Source organism: Olea europaea, chromosome 9 (assembly GCF_002742605.1).
Source record: "Olea europaea var. sylvestris chromosome 9, O_europaea_v1, whole genome shotgun sequence".
NCBI classification, from domain to species: domain Eukaryota; kingdom Viridiplantae; phylum Streptophyta; class Magnoliopsida; order Lamiales; family Oleaceae; genus Olea; species Olea europaea.
In genome coordinates this window covers 4256647-4270315 of record NC_036245.1, presented here as the reverse complement: position 1 = coordinate 4270315, position 13669 = coordinate 4256647, and the positions used below count along the sequence as shown (strand labels likewise).

Here is a 13669-nt window from a genome sequence, read left to right as displayed (position 1 = left end):
AAATTAATTGGTCACAAATTATTTCGAGGTCACGAATCAAAACTTCGATAGGTCACAAATTATTTCGTGGTCACGGATCACAATTTATCCATCAATTTTATATGTCACAATTTATGTCATTAGTCACGAATCACAGCTATAGGTCACATGTCACATATTTTCAAATTTAATGGTCACAAATTACATTTTTAGTCACAAAACGATCGAATTTCAAGGTCACAGAATAATAATCAGTCACAGGGGGGCCAAACACTTGGTCACAGACACCAAAGACCCAAATCCACCACAATACTTGGTCACAAACACTATCCTCGGCCACAACACCATCACGGCCACCACAACCACCACTCTAAACTGCCAACAACACCACCACCATCGCCAACATGAAAAACATCACCACCGACCATCACCACCAAATCACGCCGGTTGCAGTGTCATTCTCACCAAACCACACACTTTTTTCTCGTAGTTGCGATAGAGAGAAGGAAAGAGGTGGGACGCACGGCTTCTTCACAAATCACGTGCAGCGCCGCTAACCACCAGAAAATCGTCGCCTGTACTACATCACTACACAACCGATGCCACGCCACAGCACCACCAAAACAACGCCAACAGCACCACCAAAACAACACCAACAGCAACAAAAAATCCACCAAAAGGGACTTGAAAATAGCAAGTCAAGGTCAACAACACCACCCACACCGCCGTCCTTATCAACAATCTCAAAGCCCCTAACCAGTCCACAATCTGACAGATCTAGATGGTATTTGCTCCGTGCAACACTTGCTTGCGCTGCGAGCAATGGTTCCTGCACTGGCATCGTTACTGCAACTCGCGATTATGAATGGTGCTCGATGTTGTACGGGGGAGGAATTTCATTTTCATCGCAAGGCGCGACTGCTGCCGTTTCCACCTCAGTAAGCAATTGAACGATCGTCACCGTGATTTTGGTGGCGGTCTCCTGCAGTGGGAGGGCACCGAAGATGTGGGTTGAGTGGAGAGAAATGAGAGAAATGGATCTAAATTCAAGAGAGAAACGGATCTAAATTCTAGGGATTATATTAAAAATTGGGTTGAAATAGGATTGAATTATATTATATTAACATTATTAATATTAATAATTAAATCAATACCTGAATTTTGAATAAAAAACTTTCCTACATGACTTTTGCATTTTGATATTTAAATGCCTGAAATCTTGTAATTTTCCCTTAATTGACAAGTGTCGAACATTTCTACAGTTTAATTGGCTTACTTATTAATGGGTCAAAATAATTAATTAGATTAATTATTTCATGGACCAAATTTAATTAATAAAATACTAGACCGGCTCAAGTTTAAGTGATAAGCAAGCTCACTTAGACTTTTAATAATAAGATATCAGGATTGAGAAAATATAACACAATTATTACCTTGCTAGCACAAGAAAAGAGAAACTTTAATTCTTTTATGCTTGTTCCCTAAATGAGCATTAATTATAGAGGTTGGACAATTGGACAATGCGTTGTGGAATGCAGATCGTGATTGTTCTTTGTAGAATTAATTAAATGTATAATTTTTGTCACATTTCTATCTAAGCACATAGTAGATCTTTGATGAGAATTGAAATTATTTTAAATTTCACTGTGTATGATAAAATAAATTTCTAATAGTGACCTCAAATCCTACTTTATACTTGTTAGAAATTGCTGTGCATATTAGAACAATCAAAAGTTGACTGTTTTTCTTTTTCTTGAAGCTAGCAATTTAGAAATTATTTTTCAACTTCAAAAATCTATTTTTAAAAGAAAAATTAATTTCTTGGTAAATTATGTGGTCTAAAAATTGGGGGATGCTGGCGGCAAAACCACTGCATAGTTACCCTTCCGTTGCTGGAATCTGTATCGACGAGTGCTGCTTTCCACAAAGTAGGACTCCTATATAATCTTGAACCAAGGGTCAGAGTGCAATTTTAATTGAATTTTGAATATAAATTTTGAAAAGTCTTTTAAATTTAATTTTTCTAAAGGATTTTAACCTAAAATTCAATCTTGACCCAATTAAAATTTTATTTAAAATTGATGAATTTTATATTATAGTCAAACTTGAATTTTAACTAAAAACTTTGACCCTTAATTAAATTTTATTTTATTTAGGAATTTTATCCTAAATTAATATGTTATTTCAATTAGAACTAGAGATGGAAATTAATTTTTTGTTTAATTAAATTATCTCACCCTAATATTTTTGAAATCACAACAAAAAAAATATAGCCTCAAGTACGGATTTTTCGTTTCTAAAACTACGATATCCGTTACGATTACACTTTACCAACATAATATTATTAGCTACTAATCCGTTGTTAATTTGAGGGTCACTAATAACCAACAGATTATGCCGTAGGTAAAGAGTAAACTTTTTACCAACGAATTTTTCGTAGTTAAAGTGTGAATCTTTTACCAACAAAATTTTTGTTGGTAAAAATGATAACCAATGCAAATTAACTTTCCGTTGTTAAATGTCTACCATTACAATTCGTAAGAATCAATGTAATAAATAAGCGCATAGGTGTGAGGCATGATAAAAAAAAATAATTAAAAAATTATACATTTATTTATTATTATTACTATTATTTATTTAATAATTATAATTTTTTTAACTTTTAGCCAACTCAATTAAAATGCCAAAATACTATGAAATATTAGACTTTTCTAAATGGTGGATTTGACTTAACTAAAATTATTTTTTTGTTGAGTACACTTAAGAAGATAAATTCTGAAGGCACATTAAGCTAACACATAAAATGTGTGAAGAAAAATAGTTTTCATTTAATATCTGGGAATTCTATGATGACACAATCGATAATATTATCTACCAAATTTTTTATAAAGACTTGTTGAATAAACTAAAAGTCTTAATATAACAAATGAAATCCTAGTCCAATCAAATTCAAGTATTGATTTCATTAATTTATGTGCGTTAATCATAAATTTATTTCAATAATGGGAGCACATTTAATTTAATTGAAATCCATACTAAATTACGGAATACATTTTAATACATATTAATTCTATACTATTCGTCATTATATAATTTTTGAATCATGAGTAAACATATGAATTTAAGAGGCATACTGAATGCCAATAAATCGATCGATTTTTCTTGATTGGCACCGTAATTTGAGAATTGTTCTCAAACATGACAAAATTGGTTATGCCTTCGCGTAGAAATTTCCAGAGACACACTGAGGACTTGACTTCGAATAAGTTTGTTGCTTAAAATAAATACAGTGATCATGGTAGTACTGCAATATCTATGATTAATGGGTCAAATTAATTAATTAGATTAATTAATTCATGGACCAAGTTTAATAAATTAGATTAATTAAATATTGGAAGTGATTAAGTTTAAATACGGGCAAAGCCCATTTGAACTTCTGTTAAAAATATGTTAGACCTGAAAAACATAACACAATTATTATATTGCTAACACGAGAAAAGAAACTCTAATTCTTTAATTCTTTTTCGCCAAGTGCATTTTTATTGGGGGCTGAAAAATTGGATAGCTATAGATTGCAGATCGTAATTGTTCTTTGCAGAATTAACTAAATGTATGATTTTTTATCACAATTTCTATTTAAATACGAAGAAGATTCTTGGTGAGAATTAAACTTGTTATAAATTCCTCTGTGCATGATAAATAAATTCCCAACTGCACTAACCTTCTTTTTTAGTGGAATAGAAAGTGAGACAAAATTGTTCATTCAGTGAAATGGCTTTTTGTATATAATTGAATTGGAGAAGCATAGGGCAGACAAAAAAGGTGAAAGAAATGAACGAATCTCCTAAAGTAAATTCGGTTGTGCTATATGTACATTACAACTTACAAATTGGTGTACGTACACATGATGTAGTGAAATATGATTGGATCAAAAAAATTCAACCAAATATTGAAAAAATAAAAAAGAATCTTCTCCACTCTCTTATTTACTCCTCATCTAACTGTAAATAATTTTGTAACTCCTTATGTACAAGTATAATTATTCAAGTAAAATAAAAAATGCATAAATATTTCTCTAATGCACTATTTACATATTCAATCCAGGATTGCTACATATTGAAAGAAAAACTGTCATGCAAATGGCAAATTACTTTCTTGGTGCAATTTTGTTGGTGCTATGTCCAATGGCCTGCTTAGCCATAGCGGCAACCAATATTATGACTGATCAATCTTCTCTTCTCAACTTCAAAGCCCACATAAATTTAGATCGTTCACACATTATATCGAAAAATTGGTCGGTTTTTACTTCAGTTTGTGTCTGGATTAGAGTTACTTATGGTCTTCGCCACCAAACAATAATTGCCTTGGATATTTCTAGCATGAATCTAACTGGAAAGATACCATCCCAATTGGGAAATCTATCAGTCATTGCTTCTATCAACTTAACCAGAAACTATTTTTAATGGTAGAGTTCCTCAAGAGTTTATTCAACTCCGACGGTTAAAAATCATGCACTTTGGCTTCAACAATTTCAGTGGCGAAATTCCATCATGGCTTCATTTCTTACCTAAATTACGAGTTTTGATTCTTAGAAATAACAATTTTATAAGCTTCATCCCATCTTCTCTTAGACTCTTTCTAATATATCCATGCTCGGGTTTTGGATCTCTCTTTCAATCCTCTGTAAGGGGAAATTCTACTTATAACTGGGGATGAAAATGCTACTTATAACTTATAAGTAATTAATAAATAATTAGTGGTATCAATCGAGTCACTCATCGTTGAAAGAGGTACAAAAGGATCCACTATGGGCATGCATTGTCCTAAGTTTTGTGTAGGGCTAGTCTCGATCTATTTTGGATCACATGCGTATCTCAAATTGGGTTGGGATGAAGACTGTATTATTTTTGAATTTTGTTTATTTTTCTTCTAGCGGGATGTAGTGCCAATCCTGAATGATTCTCTTTCATAGACAGCCCCGCCGGGGCTCTTGAGTCTAGGCTAGTGTCATTCACTTTGACATCATTAATCGAACATGTAATGTATTTGTACAAACAGGTTGATGTTAAACGAATTGGACATTGCAAGATCAAGCTTGAAGAATCATATAATAGTGTCAAAATCGAAAGAATCAGCAGAGGGTGGGGATAAGATGCTGCAGGAGCAAAATGGACTACTTTGCTCGTTACCTCATCCACATCCAGGTTACACATTTTTCATTAAAATTATATCACACGTAAATATAAAAAATTTCCTTCATTTTTAACCAAACATTCTTCAAAAATTCACTAATCCAATTTACATTTTTCCCAAAAAATTAATTTTAATCGAGATGTTTTTCAAAAGCCATTCCACCGAAAGAACAATTTTTTCTTACTTTTTTTTTTTATATATGAATCAAGTGTCTGAGCTTCGTCCAACTAATCTTGAGGAGTGGAGGCCTTCCCCCTGGTTCGCCACTTGGTAAATCCGGATACGGTCACAGCTTAATACAAACTTGGGTTGGACATTTGGGATACCATTCTCCTCCCTGTAGACTTCCAACTTGCTATTCTATTGAAACGAGGTGGAAAGTGCAAAATCGAATAAAGATTGAAAATCAAACATAATTAATTATTATAGTACAATTTAAAGTAGTTATGAATGGCAGACCAAAAAAGCAAAAGAAAAGAAACGAAATTCCTAAAGTAAAATTAGCTGTGTTATATGTATATTACAACTTAAAATTTGGTGTACATACACATGATGTGATGAGATATGATTGAATCACAATTTCTTCAATCAAATACCAAAAAAAAAAAAAACTTGCGTACTTCTTATTATTATTATTATTATTATTATTATTATTATTATATTATTATTATTATTATTATTAATAAAAAAACTTGCGTTCTTATTATTATTATTATTATTATTATTATTATTATTATTATTATTTTACATCTTATCTATGTGTAAAATTTTATGTAACTCCTTATGTACTTGTACAATTATTCAAATAAAAAAAAAGATACATACATATTTCTCTAGTGTACTATTTATATCTTCAATCCAGGATAGCTACATGCAGAAAGAAAAACTGTCATGCAAATGGCTAATTACTTTCTTGGTGCAATTTTGTTCTTACACTGCCTAATAGCGGCTTGCTTAGCCATGGCGACAACCAATATTACAACTGATCAATCTTCTCTGCTTAGCTTCAAAACTCACATAAAATTAGACTCTTCCCACATTTTATCAAAAAATTGGTCGGTTTCTACTTCCGTTTGTGTTTGGATTGGAGTTACTTGTGGTCTTCGCCATCAAAGAGTGACTGCCCTTGATATTTCTCGCATGAATCTTACTGGAAAGATACCTTCCCAATTGGGAAATCTATCCTTCCTTATTTCTATCAATATAACAGGAAACTATTTTCTTGGTAGTGTTCCAAAAGAGTTGATTCAACTCCGACGATTAAAATTCATGGACTTGAGTGTCAACAAATTCAGTGGTGAAATCCCTTCATGGCTTCATTTCTTAACTAAATTACAGGTTTTGTATCTTTATACTAACAGTTTTACAGGTTTCATCCCACCTTCTCTCTTTAATATATCCACGCTCCAATTCTTGGATTTCTCTTTCAATCCTTTACAAGGGAAAATCCCAGAAGAAATTGGAAATCTTCATAACTTGAAAATACTTGCATTACAAGATAACAGACTCACTGGCGTAATACCATTGCAGATTTTCAACATATCGACAATGAAAATTTTTGCTTTTACAGGGAATAATTTAACTGGTAATCTCCCTCTTAACATATGCCACGGCTTCCCGAGACTCCAAGGGCTTTATCTATCTAAAAATGAATTGGGTGGTGAAATTCCTTCCAATCTATCAGAATGTTTACAACTTCAGGACCTTTCTTTGTCTAACAACAGGTTTAGTGGATCAATTCCAGGAGAAATTGGGAGAATAAGGACGCTTCAGAATTTATTACTTGGTTCCAATGATTTGTACGGTAAAAATCAAGATTGATGACGCATTAGTACTATAATTTTTTGTTTGAAGAATTATTGATGTTATTCCGATCAACATTTTGGTAATTCTAGTCTCTCGTTCTGATTTAACAATTGACAGGTGCAATTCCACGTGAGTTGGGTAATTTGGATAACCTCAAGGAGTTGGACATGGGATCTAATTTTCTTAATGGCTCTATACCAGCCAGTATCTTCAACATTTCATCATTGCAACATATTGATTTTGAACGTTGCAACCTATCTGGTAACTTTTGGCAGCTGTTTGATGGCTATTATTTGAAAATTCTTTGTTTTACTTGCTCATTTTCAACCACACATTCACACAATAAAATATTTTGTACTTAAACCCAATTTCTTTTCCTTTTTTAGCCATACATTCTTCTACAAATTATTATTCAAAACATTTTCCCCCAAACATGGCCTTAATTAGATTAAAAGTTGTTTTACATTTGTCCTTTGTATTTTTATACGGAAATTTAAAGAATGCTGTTTCTTTTAAAGTTTGAGCACTTTATAATTTTTAGACGTAATCCCACAAGAGATTGGTAATCTCTACCACTTGAAGCATCTTCATTCGAACAATAATAACTTAAATTGTTTCATGCCCCCAAGAATCTTCGACATCTCAACATTATTAGTGATTTGAGTTTCAATTAATCAACTTTCAGGCAACCTTGATCCAAATTCGATTGCAAATTCTTCTAAACTCACTACGATAATGTTGTCTTTCAACGACTTTAATGGACCAATTCCAAACTTCCAAGGGAAGCTGAGATTCCTTGAAAAGTTACACTTGGCTTATAACAATTTCATTAGTGAATCTCCAGAATTGAGCTTCATCACTTCATTGACAAGCTGTAGATATCTAACATCGTTGGCTTTTGGCAACAATCCTCTGAATGGCATTCTTCCATTATCAATTGGAAATTTGTCCACTTCTCTTCAATATCTTTATGGTCATAGTTGTGATCTCAGAGGTAGTATTCCAAATGAAATTGGCAATCTCACCAGTTTGATAAAGTTAAGTCTGTCTGACAATGAGTTGATAGAATCAATTCCAGCAAGCATGTTGAATTTGCAAAAGCTTCAAGGATTATATCTTCAAAGAAATAAAATAAGTCAATCTATCCCAGACTCTCTCTGTCAACTGCACAACTTATATGTATTGTTACTGTCACAAAATCTTATAACAGGTGCTATTCCAAGGTGCATAGGTAATATAACTACACTAAGATATCTATATATCGATACCAACAGATTGACTTCCAGCATACCTGCAAGCCTGTGGCTCCAGAAAGATCTTCTAGGGTTGAATCTATCTGCAAATACTTTGAGTGGCTCTCTACCTCAAGAAATTGGGAAACTGAAGGCTACATATCTTATTGATCTATCAGTCAATCGATTCTCTGGTAGTATCCCAAGCGCAATTGGAGATTTACTGACCTTGAGTAATCTTTTCTTAGCACATAACGCACTGCAAGGATCTATTCCGGAGTCGATGGGTAAGATGCTCAACTTGGAGCAACTCGATCTTTCTCACAACAATCTTTCTGGTAATATCCCCAAGTCCTTGGAGGCACTTAAGTATCTCTCATACTTGAACATTTCTTTCAATGACTTAAGTGGTGAAGTTCCTTCTGCTGGTCCTTTCAAAAACTTTTCAAGTGAATCCTTCATGTCTAATGAGGGATTATGTGGTGATCCTCTATATGGTCTCCCATCATGTCCTACTGGTAGACAAAAGAGAAGTAAACAGATGCTTATAGTTGTATTTTCTTTGTTGGGGATTACATTCCTAATTTTAATTGTCACAGCCTTGGCGACGTACGCAATTGGGAAATGCCGAAGGAAATATTTGGTGGAAAATGGAGTAGACTTTGCACCTGTAACAACTCTGAGGGTCTCATATTATGAACTTTTGCGCGCAACTGAAGGGTATAGTGAGAGCCATTTGCTTGGGACTGGGAGTTTGGGCTCTGTCTATAGAGGGACTCTCAATAATGGAAGGGATGTGGCAGTGAAGGTTTTCAATTTGCAACAACAAAATGCATTCAAGAGTTTTGAAGTAGAATGTGAAGTACTACGCAACCTTCGCCATAGGAATTTGTGCAAAGTCATCAGTACTTGCTCTAATCCAGATTTCAAGGCCTTGGTACTAGAGTACATGTCTAATGGAAGCCTTGAGAAGTGGTTGTATTCAAATGACAATGTGTTGGATATCTTGCAGAGAATTAACATAATGAGCAGTGAAGGTTTTCAATTTGCAACAACAAAATGCATTCAAGAGTTTTGAAGTAGAATGTGAAGTACTACGCAACCTTCGCCATAGGAATTTGTGCAAAGTCATCAGTACTTGCTCTAATCCAGATTTCAAGGCCTTGGTACTTGAGTACATGTCTAATGGAAGCCTTGAGAAGTGGTTGTATTCAAATGACAATGTGTTGGATATCTTGCAGAGAATTAACATAATGATAGACGTAGCATATGCGTTGGAATATCTGCACTATGGCTACTCAACGCCTATTGTTCACTGTGATTTGAAGCCAAGTAATGTTCTACTAGATGAAAATATGGTTGCCTACTTGAGTGATTTTGGAATTGCTAAGTTATTGGGTGAAGGCGAAAGCAATGCAAACACTACGACCTTGGGAACACTGGGTTACATTGCACCAGGTAAAGCTCCCATCTTTTACTCCAATCTTTTCTCTTGGGCATTCAGGGTACGTTTAGTCCACCAGATTGGACTGGATAAGTGTCGTTTAGATGGTTAATAATCGTGTTCATTATTAGCAAAAGAGAAAAACAAAGTAATGCTTTATAAATTTTTAGATGTATCGTAGATTACAATATACAACCACATATATATATTTCTAATATAGTATAACGACAACGTAATATATCTAATGAATTTTATAATGTTTGTGCAGAGTATGGATTGGAAGGATCGGTGTCAATAAAATGTGACGTTTATAGCTACGGCATTATGTTAATGGAAGTATTTACACGAATGAAACCAAACGATGAAAAGTATTCTGGAGATTTAACCCTAAGGAGCTGGGTCAATGATTCTATGCCCAATGCAATAACTCAGATTGTAGATTCGAACTTGTTGGGGCCAGAAGAACTCAGCACAAAAAAGTTGAAATGTTTGTTATCTATAATGGAACTTGCTTTAAATTGCTCCATAGAGAGTGCTGGTGAGAGGGTGAACATGAAAGAAGTTGTTGTAGCACTGAAAAATATCAGATTTCAGCTTCTCACCTAATAACATTTTGAAATTTATTAGCATAATGCAATGTTTTCTCTATGTATTGTATAATGATTCTGTGATTCTGTGGATGTCTTGAATGCTTTCTAGAAGTCAGTTTCTGCTTCCTTCTTATTGGCCTGTTTTTATCTTCCTTTTTTAGGAATTTTATCGTTTCAGTCACATTACAAGAGTGTAGTGCTTATCTTGGTGAGAATGTCATGAAGGCACCATAAAGCCTCAAAAAAACAGGAAGAGAAGAGAAGGAAGTAAATTCAATCTCTCTTAATGTTCAAATTGCAGAATTACAATATCTAAGGGGACAAACCTTTCCAAAAATTCAACAAATAGTTTGTACATTTCATTCATAATGGGTATTGTTCTACGGTCATTTCATTTGGAAAAAGAATGATTCTGAATATCTGTTATCTCAAAATTTGACGTAACCTTTTAAAGTTCAAGCTTTGAGTGACCAAACTGGCTAAATAAAATGGCCATGTCCATACCTTGTACCATGGCTGGCACAGCTGTATCATATGGACAGGCACTATAGAAACCAAACTTCCCAGATTTTAGTACTCTTTTCATGTACCTCTTGAACTTGTCCTGACATTTTATATTTGTCAAAATTGAAAAATAAAAATAATAATAATACTTCTGTGATTGGGCAATAATAGAAATTTAAGTGAATATTTCAAACACGCTCACTTCTGAGCAAAGTTTTACAATAAAATGTCGAAAAGAAGAACAGAAACTAGTAGCAGAAAACAATGATGCGGCATAACCCAATTTAAGCAAAGAATTATCACATACGTGTAGTTAATTACTGTGATGATTGCTTCGTAACAACCCTGTAATATTCCTACAAAATATTTGTTACTTTTATAAGAAAATGTGAACACACATGAAAGAAAAATTAGTACATGTAACAATGAAATATTAGTTGATAGGATTGAGGTTCATCACGGCATACATACATTAAAGAGAAACAAATAGAATGCAAATGCTCAGATTTCTAAGATTTGTGTCTCTTAAACTACAACTCCTTTTAATGAAATCTTATAACCTCCAGTATAATGAAACATTAGAATATAACTATATACAGAATTAAATCCACTTTCAAACTGAAAAATAAAAACAAAAACTCATAAAAGAGAGGCTAATGAATTCCTATTTACGGCAGCTGAATAGCTGCTTAGGAAATCCTACAAGAGAGACACATATTGCAAAAGAGAAAGCCAGCAAAAATAGGAGGAAGAAGAAACGATTAAGGAATATTCTTGGCTAAGTAGGAAAGGGCTTGGGCTGCTACCACAAATAGCACCTTGATCCAAAACATTTCTACCTTTCCACTTGCTAAAGAACTCTGCAAATCTCAACTACTTCAAGCACTTAGTGAGAGGTAACCAAGTAAAAAAGGGACCTATGAAAAGGAAAAGGCAAAGAGTGTGATGTTATAAGTTACTTTTTTTTTTTTGGGCCAAAGCCTCTTTTGGAGATTAGAATTAGCAGTAGTTATTTTCCTTTTTTCCATGGAAAAATGAAAACCGAAGGGAAAATCTAAGTTTTTCCAAAACCTTCTACATCGGGTATCTGCACCTAATGCTCAAGTTCCTATACCATCCTTCTATTAACATGGGAATCAATGACCATCATATAGGAACAGATACCTAAAGTGCCTAAGTATTGTTAAGGTAATTGACACAAAACGTCATTACTTTTCAAGTTTATCGTGATATATATCTCTACATGTTATTTTTTGACATTTTCGTCCCTACCTTACACCTTTCTTTGTGGAAAATGTCCTCTTCACCATTTTTTTTTTGCGTAAAATGACTAATATACCCTTATACTTCAACAAAACAAAAGAAAAAAGAAAAGAAAAATAAAACACAAATTGCAAATATACTCCCAAATTTATTAAAAGTGCAAATGAGTCCAATCATTTAACATACATTCATCATTTGAAAAGCTTGAGAAAAGAGCGAATCTTGGGAAGAAGAGGTGTGAGAGGGAAGTGAGAGAGAGCAGCCATTATTGTTCTTAGCATTTCTGTAAGAACATTAAGATTTTTAGAAGTAAATCAATCGAGTGAGATCATACCTTCTTCTGTACAAGTAGATTGAGTTGACAGAAATGGGCAAATTATACAACAGGTTATCAGTATTACAATTAGATTATCCAGCCCTTTCATCATCCCATTAACATGCTGGAAAGTTTCGCCATCGAGGTTGTTGGATCATAACCAGGATTTTTATTTATTTCTGTTTATGGGAATTTAGAAAGAAAAGCTTTATTTTCAGAAAAATCAGCTTATAAGTTCCATCTATGATTTTTATGAAGAGGAGGAATTGCCAGGCGACAAAATGGCATAAAAAAAACCTTGAAGAAACTTTGTCTGATTATCCGTTTGACTCTGAAGGGTGGGTACAGCTGAAACAATAGAGGGAGGGAATTGGAAGAATATTAAATTAAAATAATTATTATTATTTAAAAATTTGGTTGGCAATTTTTAACTAACACAGTGACTAAAAATTTTCAATGTTCATACAGAAATGCTAACAATAATGGCTGCTCTCTCACTTCCCTCTCGCCCCTCGTCTCCCCAAGATTCCCTCTTTTCTCGAGCCTTTCAAATGGTGAATGTATATTAAATGATTGGACTCATTTGCAATTTTAATAAAATGTTTGGGACTCATTTGAACTTTTAAAAAGTTTGGGAGTATGTTTGCAATTTTTGCTTTATTTTTCTTTTCTTTTTTTCTTTTGTTTTGTTTAAGTATAACGGTATATTAGTCATTTTATGCAAAAAATGTTGAAAATGTCGTTTTCTGCAAAGAAAGGTGTAAGGTAGAGGCGAAAATGCCAAAAAATGAAAGTTGAGAATGTTTTCCACAATAAATTTGAATAATAGGGACGTTTTGTGCCAATTACCCTATTGTTACATACCGGTACGTATTGCTACCCATGATACATATAGCTTAAAAAGAGATTTTTATTATAAACAAACAAGAGTCTATTGTTAATATGTGATGAACAGGAAACCAACTTAGAAGCTAAGAAGGAATGAAAGTTCATGGTATATACTGGTGTTTTGTACTAACTATAATGCAAAAACAAGAAATTAAGTGCTTACACGACAGTATGAGTACATACACATTTGGAATACAAACATCTGGTATTATATAACTTTGCATTTGATGTCAAAATTGGAGTATTGGTGTAACACTCTACCTCTACTAGGGTGATTGAAAAGGGGTCAGCATAGACACATTTCAAGGTAAAACCTTCATGATCACTAAGGATAAAAAGCGATTGGTATCCTGCTCTTGTATGCACAAGTCAGAAAGTCCTGCTAACTTGTTAGTGACTAAGAATGAGATGGCTGACGATGCATACTTATGGCTGGGTCATTTGTCAAAAAATT

The 13669-nt window shown here is 33.4% G+C and overlaps 1 protein-coding gene across 5 annotated transcripts; it reads left to right on the top strand.

Annotated features, from left to right (window-relative positions):
- Positions 1 to 6059: 6059 nt before the first annotated feature.
- LOC111399457 (LRR receptor-like serine/threonine-protein kinase FLS2) lies at positions 6060 to 10314 on the top strand. 5 transcript variants are annotated; one of them, XM_023026769.1, is made up of 6 exons: positions 6060 to 6976; positions 7096 to 7239; positions 7664 to 8497; positions 8810 to 9018; positions 9248 to 9668; positions 9923 to 10314. In XM_023026769.1, the coding sequence occupies exons 1-6, from the start codon at positions 6064 to 6066 to the stop codon at positions 10258 to 10260; spliced, it is 2859 nt and encodes a 952-aa protein (XP_022882537.1). In that variant the 5' UTR covers positions 6060 to 6063; the 3' UTR covers positions 10261 to 10314. The 5 variants fall into 5 exon arrangements, with proteins under 5 accessions (XP_022882537.1, XP_022882536.1, XP_022882538.1 ...); XM_023026768.1 differs by having other exon boundaries at positions 7664 to 8548; XM_023026770.1 differs by having other exon boundaries at positions 8189 to 9018.
- The last annotated feature ends 3355 nt before the right edge of the window (positions 10315 to 13669 follow it).